The sequence below is a fragment of the Odocoileus virginianus genome, chromosome 29 (genome assembly GCF_023699985.2).
Source record: "Odocoileus virginianus isolate 20LAN1187 ecotype Illinois chromosome 29, Ovbor_1.2, whole genome shotgun sequence".
Taxonomy (NCBI): domain Eukaryota; kingdom Metazoa; phylum Chordata; class Mammalia; order Artiodactyla; family Cervidae; genus Odocoileus; species Odocoileus virginianus.
In genome coordinates this window covers 15,325,949-15,338,265 of record NC_069702.1, presented here as the reverse complement: position 1 = coordinate 15,338,265, position 12,317 = coordinate 15,325,949, and the positions used below count along the sequence as shown (strand labels likewise).

At 39.4% G+C, this 12,317-nt stretch overlaps 1 protein-coding gene across 9 annotated transcripts in view; it reads right to left on the bottom strand.

The window, feature by feature from the left end:
* MAPK10 (mitogen-activated protein kinase 10) overlaps positions 1–12,317 on the bottom strand; it is a 589,148-nt gene that overhangs the window by 343,144 nt on the left and 233,687 nt on the right. For 2 of the 9 annotated variants that reach the window (XM_020902100.2, XM_020902103.2), the window contains exons 1-2: positions 9,327–9,771; positions 3,874–3,988 (exon numbers count right to left, since the gene is read on the bottom strand). In XM_020902100.2, the coding sequence (XP_020757759.1) occupies positions 3,874–3,895 (22 nt within the window). In that variant the 5' untranslated portion in view covers positions 3,896–3,988; positions 9,327–9,771. Of the gene's footprint in view, positions 1–3,873; positions 3,989–7,340; positions 7,440–7,920; positions 7,943–9,326; positions 9,774–12,317 lie in introns of those variants that run through there. The other 7 variants (XM_020902102.2, XM_020902105.2, XM_020902108.2 and 4 more) reach the window with 7 other exon arrangements.

The following is a 12,317-nucleotide window of genomic DNA, read 5'->3' as shown; positions in this document are numbered from 1 at the left end:
TAAATAAAATAATAAATTTAAAAAAAAAGAAACTGAAGAACTCTGGAGTCAGGAAGACCTGGGCTTAAATGCTAAATCCTCTGCTTCTTAGTTATGTGACTGCTAGCAAGTTATTTGACCTCTCTAAACCTGAGTTTCCTTATCTATACATCATACAGATGATAGGAGGATTAAATGTTTGTAAAGTGCTTAGCACAGTGCTTATTACACAGCAAGAACTCCATAAGTGCTAGTTGTCATTCTGAAAGACTAGTCTCATAAAGACTTGCGCAGGCACTTCACAATAGAAGATCAAATGGCCAATAAAAATTTAAAAAAAATTCTTCCTCCTTAGTAGTCAGCAAATGCAAACTACTACTTCCATGAGTATAATTAGGTATCCACCTGATCAGCAAATTCTGAGAACTTAAAAACGAAACGTTGGTGAGAATATAGAGCTTCTTATATACTGCAGGTGGGAATGTAAATTCATGCAATCAATTGAGGAAAATATTTAGCAATATTTAGAAAAACAATGTGCACATACCCCAAAATCAAGAGTTCCTTTCCTTGATATGTATCCTGAGAAGTTCTTATACATGTACTACAGAATCTATGAGCAATACTATATATGCATAAAGAACCATATGTATACTTAATGTTACTATATATAAATATATGTACTTATTTAAAATTTATCAGGTTAATAATCAGGGTTGACTTCCTTTTGGACTGACAGAAGGAAATCAACCCTGAGTATTCATTGGAAGGACTGATGCTGAAGCTGAAGCTCCAATACTTTGGCCACCTGATGAAAAGAGCTGACTCATTGGAAAAGACCCTGTTGCTGGGAAAGACTGAAGGCAAAAGGAGAAGAAAATGACAGAGGATGAGATGGTTAGATAGCATCATGGACACAATGGACATGAATTTAAGCAAACTGCAGGAGACAGTGAAGGACAGGGAAGCCTTGGCATGCAGCAGCTCATAGGGTTGCAAATAGTTGGACACGACTTAGTGACTGAACAACAACAATACACTCATACAGACACACATAAGTAATATAGGAACAATCCAAATGTCTATCCATGGTGAAATGGATAAGTAAACTCTGATGTTTTCACAGAGTAAAATACTACATAAGTGACTTGAATAAACTACATACATTAACATGAGTCTTACAGTGTTTCACAGGCTTCCCTGATAGCTCAGTTGGTAAAGAATCCATCTGCAATGCAAGAGACCCCAGTTCAATTCCTGGGTTGGGAAGATCTGCTGGAGAAGGGATCGGCTACCAGTATTCTGGCCTGGACAATTCCAAGGACTGTATAGTCCATGGAATCTCAAAGAGTTGGACACAACTGAGCAACTTTCGCTTTCACTAGAGTGTTTCATAAAATCAAGTGATTAAGAATATATATACTACCATGGCTCCCCTGGTGGCTCAGAGAGTAAAGAATCTGCCTGCAGTGCAGGAGACCCAGGTTCAATCCCTGGGTCAGGAAGATACCCTGGAGAAGGGAACGGCAACCCACTCCAGCATTCTTGCCCAAAGAATTCCATGGACAGAGGAACCTGATGGGCTATAGTCCATGGGGTCGCAAAGTTGCTCAGACACGACTAAGAAACTGTCACTTTCTTTCACCATGATTACAAGACTGAAAACCTACAAAGAAAGGCAAGGGGATCAGTGACAAAAGGCAGAGTAGTGGTTTCCTCTAGCGGGGAAGGAAAAGCATGTGGTCTTAAAGGAGCACAAAGGGCTTACTGGGAGTCTACTTGGTGGTTATACAAGGTTTGCTCTGTAATTATTCTTTAAACTGAATTTGTTTTATGTACTCTTCAAGGTACATGGTATTTTCTAAAAAACAAGTTTCATCACATCATTCTACTTAAAATCTTTCAGAGGTTCTTTATTTTGGAATAAAATACAAACTCCTTAGCCTGTCTTAAAAACCTTTTCATGCTATATCTCCTCTACCTTTCTTCAGCTTTATCTTCACCACCCCCACTTATGCCCCAGCACAGTAAATGACATCTAGTTCCCCGCATCAATCATGCTCCCTCAAGTCTCTAGGCCCTTGAAAAATGTTCTCACTATTCCCCTTCTTCTAGCTAACCTCTTATTGTCCTTAACATTCAGCTAAAACCTCGTTCCCTCCGGGAAGCCTTCCCTACCAAGCCCCCATCCCATCTGTCTTAGACTCTCCTCTGCGGCACTTCCTTCAGCACTGGATGGCTACCCATTTAACAGCAGTGGATAAGCACCCCACCCCTTAGAAATCACTCCCTTTTTTAATGACACACTTTATCATAAGTGTCACTTTAAACACAGCTCCTTTAAAGCAGGTGCTGTCTTTTTCATCTATCCCAAGTGCAAAGGATGCTATCTATACTACAGATCCGCAGTCAATGTTTACTGAATGAATACATGTTTAAGAGGGGGCAATATATATTTTTGACATCCCTGGGAGTGACCCATAACTCAAAAGATTAAGTTCAGCCATAAAAAAATCACTCTTGTTTGAAATCAAAATGGTTGATTACTGGCAATTACATATGTTCCTCATTCCTAACAAACATTCATTTAACACATATTGATTAAGTACAGCATAGTGATGACTATTATATCTGCTTCCTCAGTGTAATCGTAATCAGACTGTAATGAGAATCATGACGTGAAATAAGTACAAGGTTAATTTCATCAATCCTCCACAGTTATGGGTTATGCATTGATTCATAGGGCGGCCTATATACCCAGAGTTATATAAGCCACTAAACAAATGAAAGAGAGATACCGCTCACTAGTTCAAAACAGCTTCTTTTGGAGTCTTACAAGCATCACTGTCATAATCTGTTTCTCAGAGATGTTGTTTGACAGATTATACCCGGTTCATCTCTGCTGGAGTCTATTGATTATTGACATTGGCAACTATGAAGCATCAAGTATTTGATTAAAATATATATTTTCCCTATGTGAACTGACATTTTTATAAAGTAATAAGATTTTAAAATGATTCCAACTAGGATCTATTTTTAATACTATCTTTATTAAGCAAAGAATTTGTAGGCTAAAATGTCCACAAATCGAGTTTTATAAAACTATGATAAGGTTTCTCTTCCCTTATGTCTAAAGAGCTAAATGCTATTTAAATATATATCACATATATCTTACACACATATATATGTACATGCATGCTGTGGGTATGCTAAGTCGCTTCAGTCGTGTCTGACTCTTTGCGAACCTATATGGGCTGTAGCCCGCCAGGTTCCTCTGTCCATGGGATTCTCCAGGCAAGAATACTGGAGTGGGTTGCTATGCCCACCTCCAGGGGAGCTTCCCGACCCAGAGATCGAATCAGCGTCTCCTGTGTCTTCAGCATCTCCTGTGTCTCCTGCATTAGCAGGTGGGTGGGTTCTTTACCACCAGCACCACCTGGGAAGCCCCATATACAAGCATATATGTTCCTAAAAGGAATTAAGTGTTAGAATTTAGCTCAGAACCAGTATTCTACTAGAGATGAAGAAGCAGTAAAACGTACAATTATGTTGCAGATAATAAAAGCCACCGAAAAATACTGTTATGTAAATACCCAACTGTTATGCAGCCACAGGAAATTGCTCACTGCAACCATCTTACTTAGACTAGTATCATCCAGGGTGGTAGCATCATAGTGCTGTATGAGGCACTTATGCACCTAAAGACCTCAAGCTCCTTCACGTGGTATTAATAGCACCACACCATCAGTTGAACATTGATTTTCACCTCTTTAGTTGACAGGATTTGGAAGCAGTATTTCTTCAGATCCACACACTAAATCATATGCAACATTGAAATTGGTTATATAGATCACATGTTTCCTGCTAAGGAATGTTTTTAAGTTTGCAACTCACCACTGCTTGTATGGTTTCTCATCTACAGGAAATGGGTCTAATTCAACAGCTTCTTGCCTGAGTTGCCATAACAGAGATCTGAGATGGTGTTTCCGTTGGTGTTTCTCACGCTAGCCTAAAATCAAAGCAAAATCACAATCAAGTTTGATTTCAACATTTCAGTGGGGATTTCACCTGCATTTAGAAAAATCAAAAGACTAACAAAGACGTTGGGGGATGGGTAGTGAGCACACAGGGGAGGGAATAAAATCTCAAGGTAGTTCACTCTGTTCAAATTTATCAAACACTAGAACTTTGGTGTTACCATCACCAGAGTAGCTGGATATTTTATTTTGGATATTTTAAAATATGAACATAAGCCAAATTAGTAATTGTTACTTTGGTTGACATGGATTTGAGTTTGTGATAGGAGGCACCCTATTCAGCTTTTACTATAAGCTCCCTGTTACATGTTTGCACAGTCTGCTCCTTATACAAGAACAATGGGTTCATATGGAAAAATGCGTTAGAGTCATCGATAAAGGAGAAGTTGGAAAATTTTCTGAACTACGTGAAATAAAATGAAACTAAACTGAATTTGAGCAACCATATGCCAACAAAAATTATTTAATAAAGAAGGCAAAAAATAAATTAAAATGTTAAAAGCTGAAGTTGGTGTAAAGCTAGAAAGAGACGCGTATGTATATTTTTCCATAATCTGATCCAGTTACAAAAGTAGGTTTGTAACTTCAGTCTTGTTACTGTTACTTTTTGACATTATATTGGGAAAAAATCTCCAGGACTGTGCCAGTTCTCCATGTTCTAGGCTTCCCTGGTGGCTCAGTGGTAAGGAACCCACCTGCCAATGCAGGAGATGCAGGTTAAGTCCCTGAATCAGGAAGAACCCCTGGAGGAGGAAATGGCAACCCACTCCAGTATTCTTGCCTGGAAAATCCCATGGACAGAGGAGCCTGGTGGGCTACAGTCCATGGGGTTGCAAAAAGTCAGACACGACTGAGCATATACATAGTTGTTCCAAGCAAGAGCTCCCTTCCAGGCCAAGTGCTTACAACTGTTATTAGACTTCTCCCCCGCCACATCTTCCTGCCCTCCCCATCCCAACGTGGCCTACCACCATTTCAGAAGGGGTGAATTTCTTCCTCCTGTGAATCCCCATTGCATTTGTTGAATAGGGACATTTGATCATATACCACGTTTATTATTTAACCTCATCTCCCTAAATGACTATAAGCTCCCTGACGGCAGAAGCTGTGCTGTATGCGTGTGTGTTAGGTGCTCAGTCATGTCCGACTCTTTGAGACTCCATGATGCATGTGTTATATCCCAAGGGAGAATACTGGAACTGGTAACCATTCCCTTCTCCAAGGGATCTTCCTGACCTGGGGCTCAAACCCGGGTCCCCTGCATGGCAGACAGATGCTTTACCATCTGAGCCACCAGGGAAGCCCAGAAACTGTGTTACAGTTCCCCAAACTCTATCACCCACACTACTTAGATAACTGTGCATGGGATACCTTCATTCATGGAATATTGATTGTGCCCCTACTATGCACCAGGCAGACACAGTCAGTGTCACAGTGTCACAGTGTCACAGTCAGTGACAGAGATTATAACTGAGTAGCAAATACATGAAGCCCAGGAAGAGGCAATTACTGTGCTGCAGGATAAGTGCTATGACAGAGGAAGCACAGACGCCGAATGAACATTGCCAAATAACAGACACACCAGCCTGACTTTACTATCTGGGCTTTCAGATCCTATTTCCAATGTATGAGAAGAGGATGATTACTTTAAGAAATCATTTTCTCGAAGCACGTGGAGCACCCAGGCAGGTTAACATCCAAAACCCAGGAGGCGGTTTTACATCTATGAAGACAAGTCAGTACTGGGTTATGCGTGTGTTTTTGTGCTTACACACACACACACACACACACACACACACAATGTAGCAGAAGTCTTGTTTGTTATTATACAGGCCTCTCTGCAAATGCCTAATTGCCCTGGAGGAGAATTTCATTTTATACCTGTGTGCCGTGTGAGGTTTTAGAGCAACTATGGGTTAGGAATGCTTCTAAGGAAACTTCAGTTCTTTCTTTTTCACTCAAAATTTAATTTCCATCCCTAGGAGCATTAGTTCTATAAGCCTAGGAGTTTCACATCTCACAGTCACCAGGGATAAGATCAGTGAGAAAGGCTTGTTATAAATCTAAAATGTCAATTCAACTGGAAAATCCTTTATCAAAAACAATTAGAAATTTACAGTCCACTTTTCAAACTAAAAAATGTTTCTTTTGATTTAAGAATATTCAAATATCACCTGAAGTCTCCATTTAGAGTTTCTACCAAGATTCACAATTAAGAAATGGAGTTCTCTTTCATTAAATAGTGGGGGGAAACAGAACCTGAAACATACAGGCTTTCCACTTTTCCCTCTTTGCCTTGATTTTCTTATAAGGATAAAATGTACTCAAACTAAAATATCTTTCGTCAAAACCCTTACAAGTCTGCTATGAAAATATGTACAGATAGGTACATTTCTGAAAATCCAGGCTCCAGATCCAAATTAAATTTTCAATCAATATGCAGCATGATCTTGTATCTGAATCAGCAGCAGTGTCTCATTTCAGACTTATGCAATGCAATAAATATCTCTCATATGCTAAAGAAGCAAATGGATTCTGTTCTTTATCAATAAGCATCTCTCCCTGTAGTCTATGGACCCAACTTTTCCCACAAGTCCTTGATCCTCAGAAGAAGCTGTAACAGATGCAAGTATGGTAGGAAGGAAGCCCTCAGCCTGTGGCAAATAAGGCACTGTACCCCTTTTGTGTCATCCTTGGACACTTTGTCCCTCTTTTAGCATAAGGGCTGCAGTGTCCAACCAGAAGCATAAAAGAGACTACAAGACAAAACAGGGGCAATGGAGAAAGAATTCAAAATGTCAATTTATCACTTCTTATTCTAAGTGAAGCAAGTCTCTCTTGCCTTGAGTTCATTATTCTCACTAGCAACTAAGCCATCATTTGATTTGGGCACACCAATCCTATGTAAAGTCTTATAGCTACAAATAGGACCTGCAGCCAGAACTAGATCAGGAAGGGAGAATATCTGCCCTCGTGCTTAACAAGAGAAACCCAATTTGCCTTCTTTCCCTTATCATCTGTATTCAAAGACTATTACACTAAGATTCACTTACATAAAGTCACACACACAAAAAAAAAACAAACAAAAAGCCCTCCCTTTAAATATGGGAGGCTTTATCACATTACTTAAAAATTAGGCAGATTCCTTTTGCTTATGATATTCCTATAGGATATACTAACAAGGGAAAGCCTATGAATTTTTCTGTAATTTTAAAATATACATATATTTTAGGGCATCCACCATTCATTCTCAGTTCATTTTAGTCTTGAAAAATATTGACCACACACTATGAAACCATTAAACACTAATAGCTGCAGACATACCAGACAATGACAGCAAAAACACACTTGGTCCCTCTGGGATCCGTTCATGAACATCCCTTTCCAGCCTGGCAAACACGCTCCTCCCCACAGCAGATGCTGTTCTGGGGCAGACAAGCAGGAAGCTAGAGGCAGCACCTGGTCTTTCCCACTGGACGTATCATTTCTTACTGTCTCATCATCAAGTCTTTTCACCCACACTGTGAAGATTTTATAACACCAGGAGACTGTCGGATTAAAGACACCTTGCAACAGCGAGAGGGAGTGATGCGCAAATGAGGAAGCAAGAAAGACTCTTTTAATATCTAAGGTCATACCACCTTTGTCATTGGATTTTCAGTTCCGTTGTCAGCACGAGAAAATCCAGTGTGCTTGTGTGATCAAATAAGCTAACTTAGTACTTTGTGTCAATTTTAAAAGTGAGATCAAGGTAGTGGAAGGAATACATACCACAGAAAGCAAAACTGCTACATCCAAACTGTCTGACCCCTATAATCCAATGGCTCCAAAGTGGAGTCGGAAGCTGGCGAGCTCATCCATGAGCATGAGCATCACTGTCTAGATGTACAACACAAACACTCACCTAAGGCAGAAAATTTACAGAAGCCTCTCTTGAGAGTCATGGCCCTTCCTGCAACCATTTTAACACATGCATCAGCATTCTGTGAGATCTTCCGGGGTCTGACAACTGGCAGACGAGGGGCAGAGGGAGAAATCAGACCTCGGACTGGCAATGCCTGGTGCACTTAGACCCAATTTCCTTCCGTCTAAACTGTGGCCTGTCCCATAGGACTTAGCCTGCCTCTGTCAAGTCCTTTCATAAAAGTTACTGTCAACACATCAAGGCAGGGAGGGCGGCTGGACAGACGCTGTGGATCTCTGCAGCAAAGACAGCCCATGTAAACAACCTTGTGACTGCTTCAGCACCAACTGCCATGGGATAAGCCATTCTTTTGCTGTGGTTAAATTGCAGTACCCTAGGAATTTATGCATTTAAGGGGGTGAAAGCAGAAACTCAGTCTCTAGATTTAAATGAAGAGAAGAGGGGGAGAAAAAAAAGAAATATGCATGTAATTTTCTTGAAATGGCTCTCGTCTTGATTTACTTGAAGATTTTCCAATAAATCACATTTATTTTGCTGCAGGCACAAAGACATCAATTCTGCTAAATATACTGCCCTGGTCCTTTCTGATGATAGATCTTTTTCTCCCAAATGAGCTCTGACATTTCTAGGGGACACGGTATCCCAGTACAGAGTACCTGGGAACCATGCCATAAAGAAAAAAATGCTGCCTGCTGTTGACTAGATCACTTTCTTAAAGGGACCCTTTACCCGTACGACTGCAGTGCCAATGTTGCCTCTTATCTTTAACCTGACCCTCCCCACTGCCCGTTCTATGTTCCTCTCCCCAGCTCAGATTTAGCCTTGGGTCTCTCTGCAAGAGTAATGCTGTTAGTTTTACAACTACAATATAAAAAATACCATTCCCTAACTAAAATATGTAAATATGCCCCCAAATATCTCTTTAAGCACAACATCTCATGAAGTAAACATAAATGCATAACTTAAAGAGGTGATTTTTTAAATGTTTTATGGAACCCACAGCATTTCTGAAATATGGGACTGAGGCAAGCACTTCTAACAAGCACAGCTGTTTCACTCTCTAATTTTCTCTTCTTTTTTGCAGCTCTGCCTTGGTCTAAAAAACCCCTGGTCACAATAAAAATGTTCCCTCCCACCCTCTGCCAACCCTCACTCCAAACAGAAAGGTTTCAACACGCCCAAGTCCTGGGAGAGATGCTCGGCGCAGAAGGAAAGGCTGGTGGCTTCTCGCCTCAGAGGTAGTTCACTTCATTAATCTCCTATCCACCCCATCTCTGCCCCGCTCTCCCATGCTCACTCTCCCGCCCCACCAGGAGCAATCAATAGACATCACACCACCCTCCAAAAAACCGGTTAGAACCCAGAATGAGCAAAGAGCCACCTACCATTCCGTGCTTGAGAACTACGATCCTGATCCAGCAGTGTTTGCCCCAGAAATCCTCCCTACTTGTCTCTCATTAACCACATTCCAAACTAATAAGGAATAGATTCTTTGGAGGTGGGGAAATTGTTTAAAATTAATGATGGACAGGTGATTGCCAAGAAAACCCAAACGTAAAGTCACTCAAGCCCCTAGGAATTGAGGGGTGAGGAGAAAAATGGAATACTGTAAAAACGAAAAAGAAAAGAAAAAAGGTAAGCTCAGAACAAGCACCAACCACCCCCATAAAAATAAAAAGAGAAGGGGAGGTTTAAAAAAAAAGAAGATGAAGAAGAAGACGAAGAGTGGCTTGCTGAATCACCCTCTTTCACTGCCTGGAAACCATTGTGCAGCGCGATGCTGCCTGTACCATTGTGGAACCTACCAGAGGAGACGGACAGAGGGCTTGGGGAATGGGGTTGCTATGGCAACCAAAAGGAGCACACGTGACGTCAAAGCCCAGAGAGGTCTAGGGAGGGGGGGAGAAGGGGGAAAGGAGAAGAGGAAAAAGTCTCTGTGCGTCTGCTGCTACCGAGTTTTCCGATGAAATGAGGACCTGGCGAAATGAAAAGGAGCAGGGTTCGCTGGCGGCCGTTCTCAGCACCTAGGACATCAGGCAGCCGGTCTGCGCAACGGAAACCGCTCTCTCTCCACGCAGCCCTGGCCCTGCACACGGCAGCGCTCAAAAAACAAATGCTTGCAGACCCAAACACCATTGAAAATGTACTCAATCTATGCTTTTCAACTCGCTCAGATTTTTGCAAACAGCACAAAGGCATGTCGTGCCTCTAACTGTCAAAGCAAACAAGGATGGTAATAACCTCGGAGGCCAAGGGAGCATTTGGGTCCCACCTGGACCCCAGAGGTCATTTGAAATGTCACAATCCTTCTTGTCTGTTTCCTTATCTTTCAGAAAAATCCTAAATAAATGCCTACTAAACCAAAGTCAGCAAACTAATTCTGAGATTGCAGCTTGGATTTAGAAAGAAAATACTGATAATTTGAGTTAACAAATCTAGATTCTTTTTTTTTTAATTGGGTAATTCTTTAGAAAATGGATACAAGTTGCATTATTACTATTTGGGCTAGATATCTCAATTTTATTTAAGTAATTTGTCCTATCTTTGACTGTCAGAGTATATTTTTGTCTCCATGTATTAATAGTTTGTTAAATGTTAAATATAGGTGCTTAAATATAGATGTCATAGATTACTAAATCTAGAGTATTAACTATAAATATTAGGTTTCTAGAGTGAGAGTTCAGAATAATGGAATACTCCCACAATTTTTTTAATTATCTTTTTTTTTAACCTGTTAATATTTTTTAAATAAGGAAATTTCTCAATACATATTTGGCCTAACCAGGCTCAACCCTTGGGCATCTCAGGTTACATAATTGAATCAAATTCCTTTTTTTGCTTAAATGACTTTGAGGTGAGCTTCTGTGTATTGCAACCAAGTAAGACTGAGTTTTATACCACTTAACACTATGTTTTAGAACTAGCATACATACATGAATAAGGAACTTCTTCCACATGTTAACAGAAAAGATAACAACTTGCAACAGATACAAACCAAGCAATGATTGATTCACTGAAACACATCATAAAACCATATGGGACCACATCAGATTACCTCATTTTATGAGGGAAACTAGGGGGGAAAAAGTCTTGTGTGTTTTCTTTTTCATCCTCTGGAGAAGATTTTGCACATATTGCTTTGTTCTAATGTCAAGTTCAGCAAGAAGCAGTTGATTATTAATTTTTAGTCTTGGCAAAGGACCTACCTTACAAGACAAGTTTGTCTCAAGGGAAAATATATATTGACAAGCCAAATGACTTTATAGCACAATATAATTGGCATTCCAGCTTTTAATTTACTTTATTCTAAGTTTTGATATCAAAAGTCAACTCTTAATAATTGGATATCAATGAGGGAAAAATGAACTTCAACTCCTACCACACACTGCAAACATAAAAATTAATTCAAGGTAAATTTACACTGAAACATGAATGCCAAAATATATAAAGCTATTAGAATAAAATGTATCTTTCAGAAGAAAAAAAATAGCTTTCTGTTCTCAGAGCAGGCAAAGATTTCTTAGGACACAGAAAGTACTCACCATAATAGGAGAAAAAAAAAAAAATAGACTCGATCAAAATCAAAAGCTTCCAAAATAACCATTAAGAAAATGAAGAGACAGCCTCAGGCTAGAAGAGAATATTCTTGATAAACATGTCTGAAAATACTCTTGATAGTCACAATTTCTAGATTTTTTAAAAAATATCCCACAACTCAACAATAAAAAAATTTTGCTCAATGGGCAAAAGTCTTGAGCAGGCATTTGACAAAGAAAGATATATGTATGGTCAATAAGTACATTAAAAAGTATTCAACAGTATTAAAAATAGTATTAATAACAATATTAAAGAGTATTAAAAAGTTTAAAAAAAAGTATTCAACAGAATTGGTCATCAGAGAAATGCAAATTAAAACTGCATAAATGCCATTTCACACTCACAAAAAAAATTGACTAAAACTGGAAAAACTAACAGCACTAAGTACTGAGGAGGATATGGAGAAATCAGAACTCTCCTACATCACTTGTGGGAGTATTAAATGGTAAAACTACTTTGGGAAATGATTTGGTGGTTTCTAAGATAAGTATATACCTACAGTATGACTCAACAACTCTATTCATGGTCACCTAAGAGAATAGAAATATTTGTCTATCAAAAAAAGTTATACATAAATGTTTATGCCAGCTTTATTTATAATTGGTGAAAACTGGAAACAACTCAAAGTATATCAACGGAAGAATGGGTAAGCAAACTATGGTATATTCATATAATAACACACTGTATCAGCAATGAAGAAAGAATGTTAACTATGAACATGTTAAAAACAATATATCTTCTAGTAGGTGTTCATTCTTGATTTCACAAATGACAGTGGT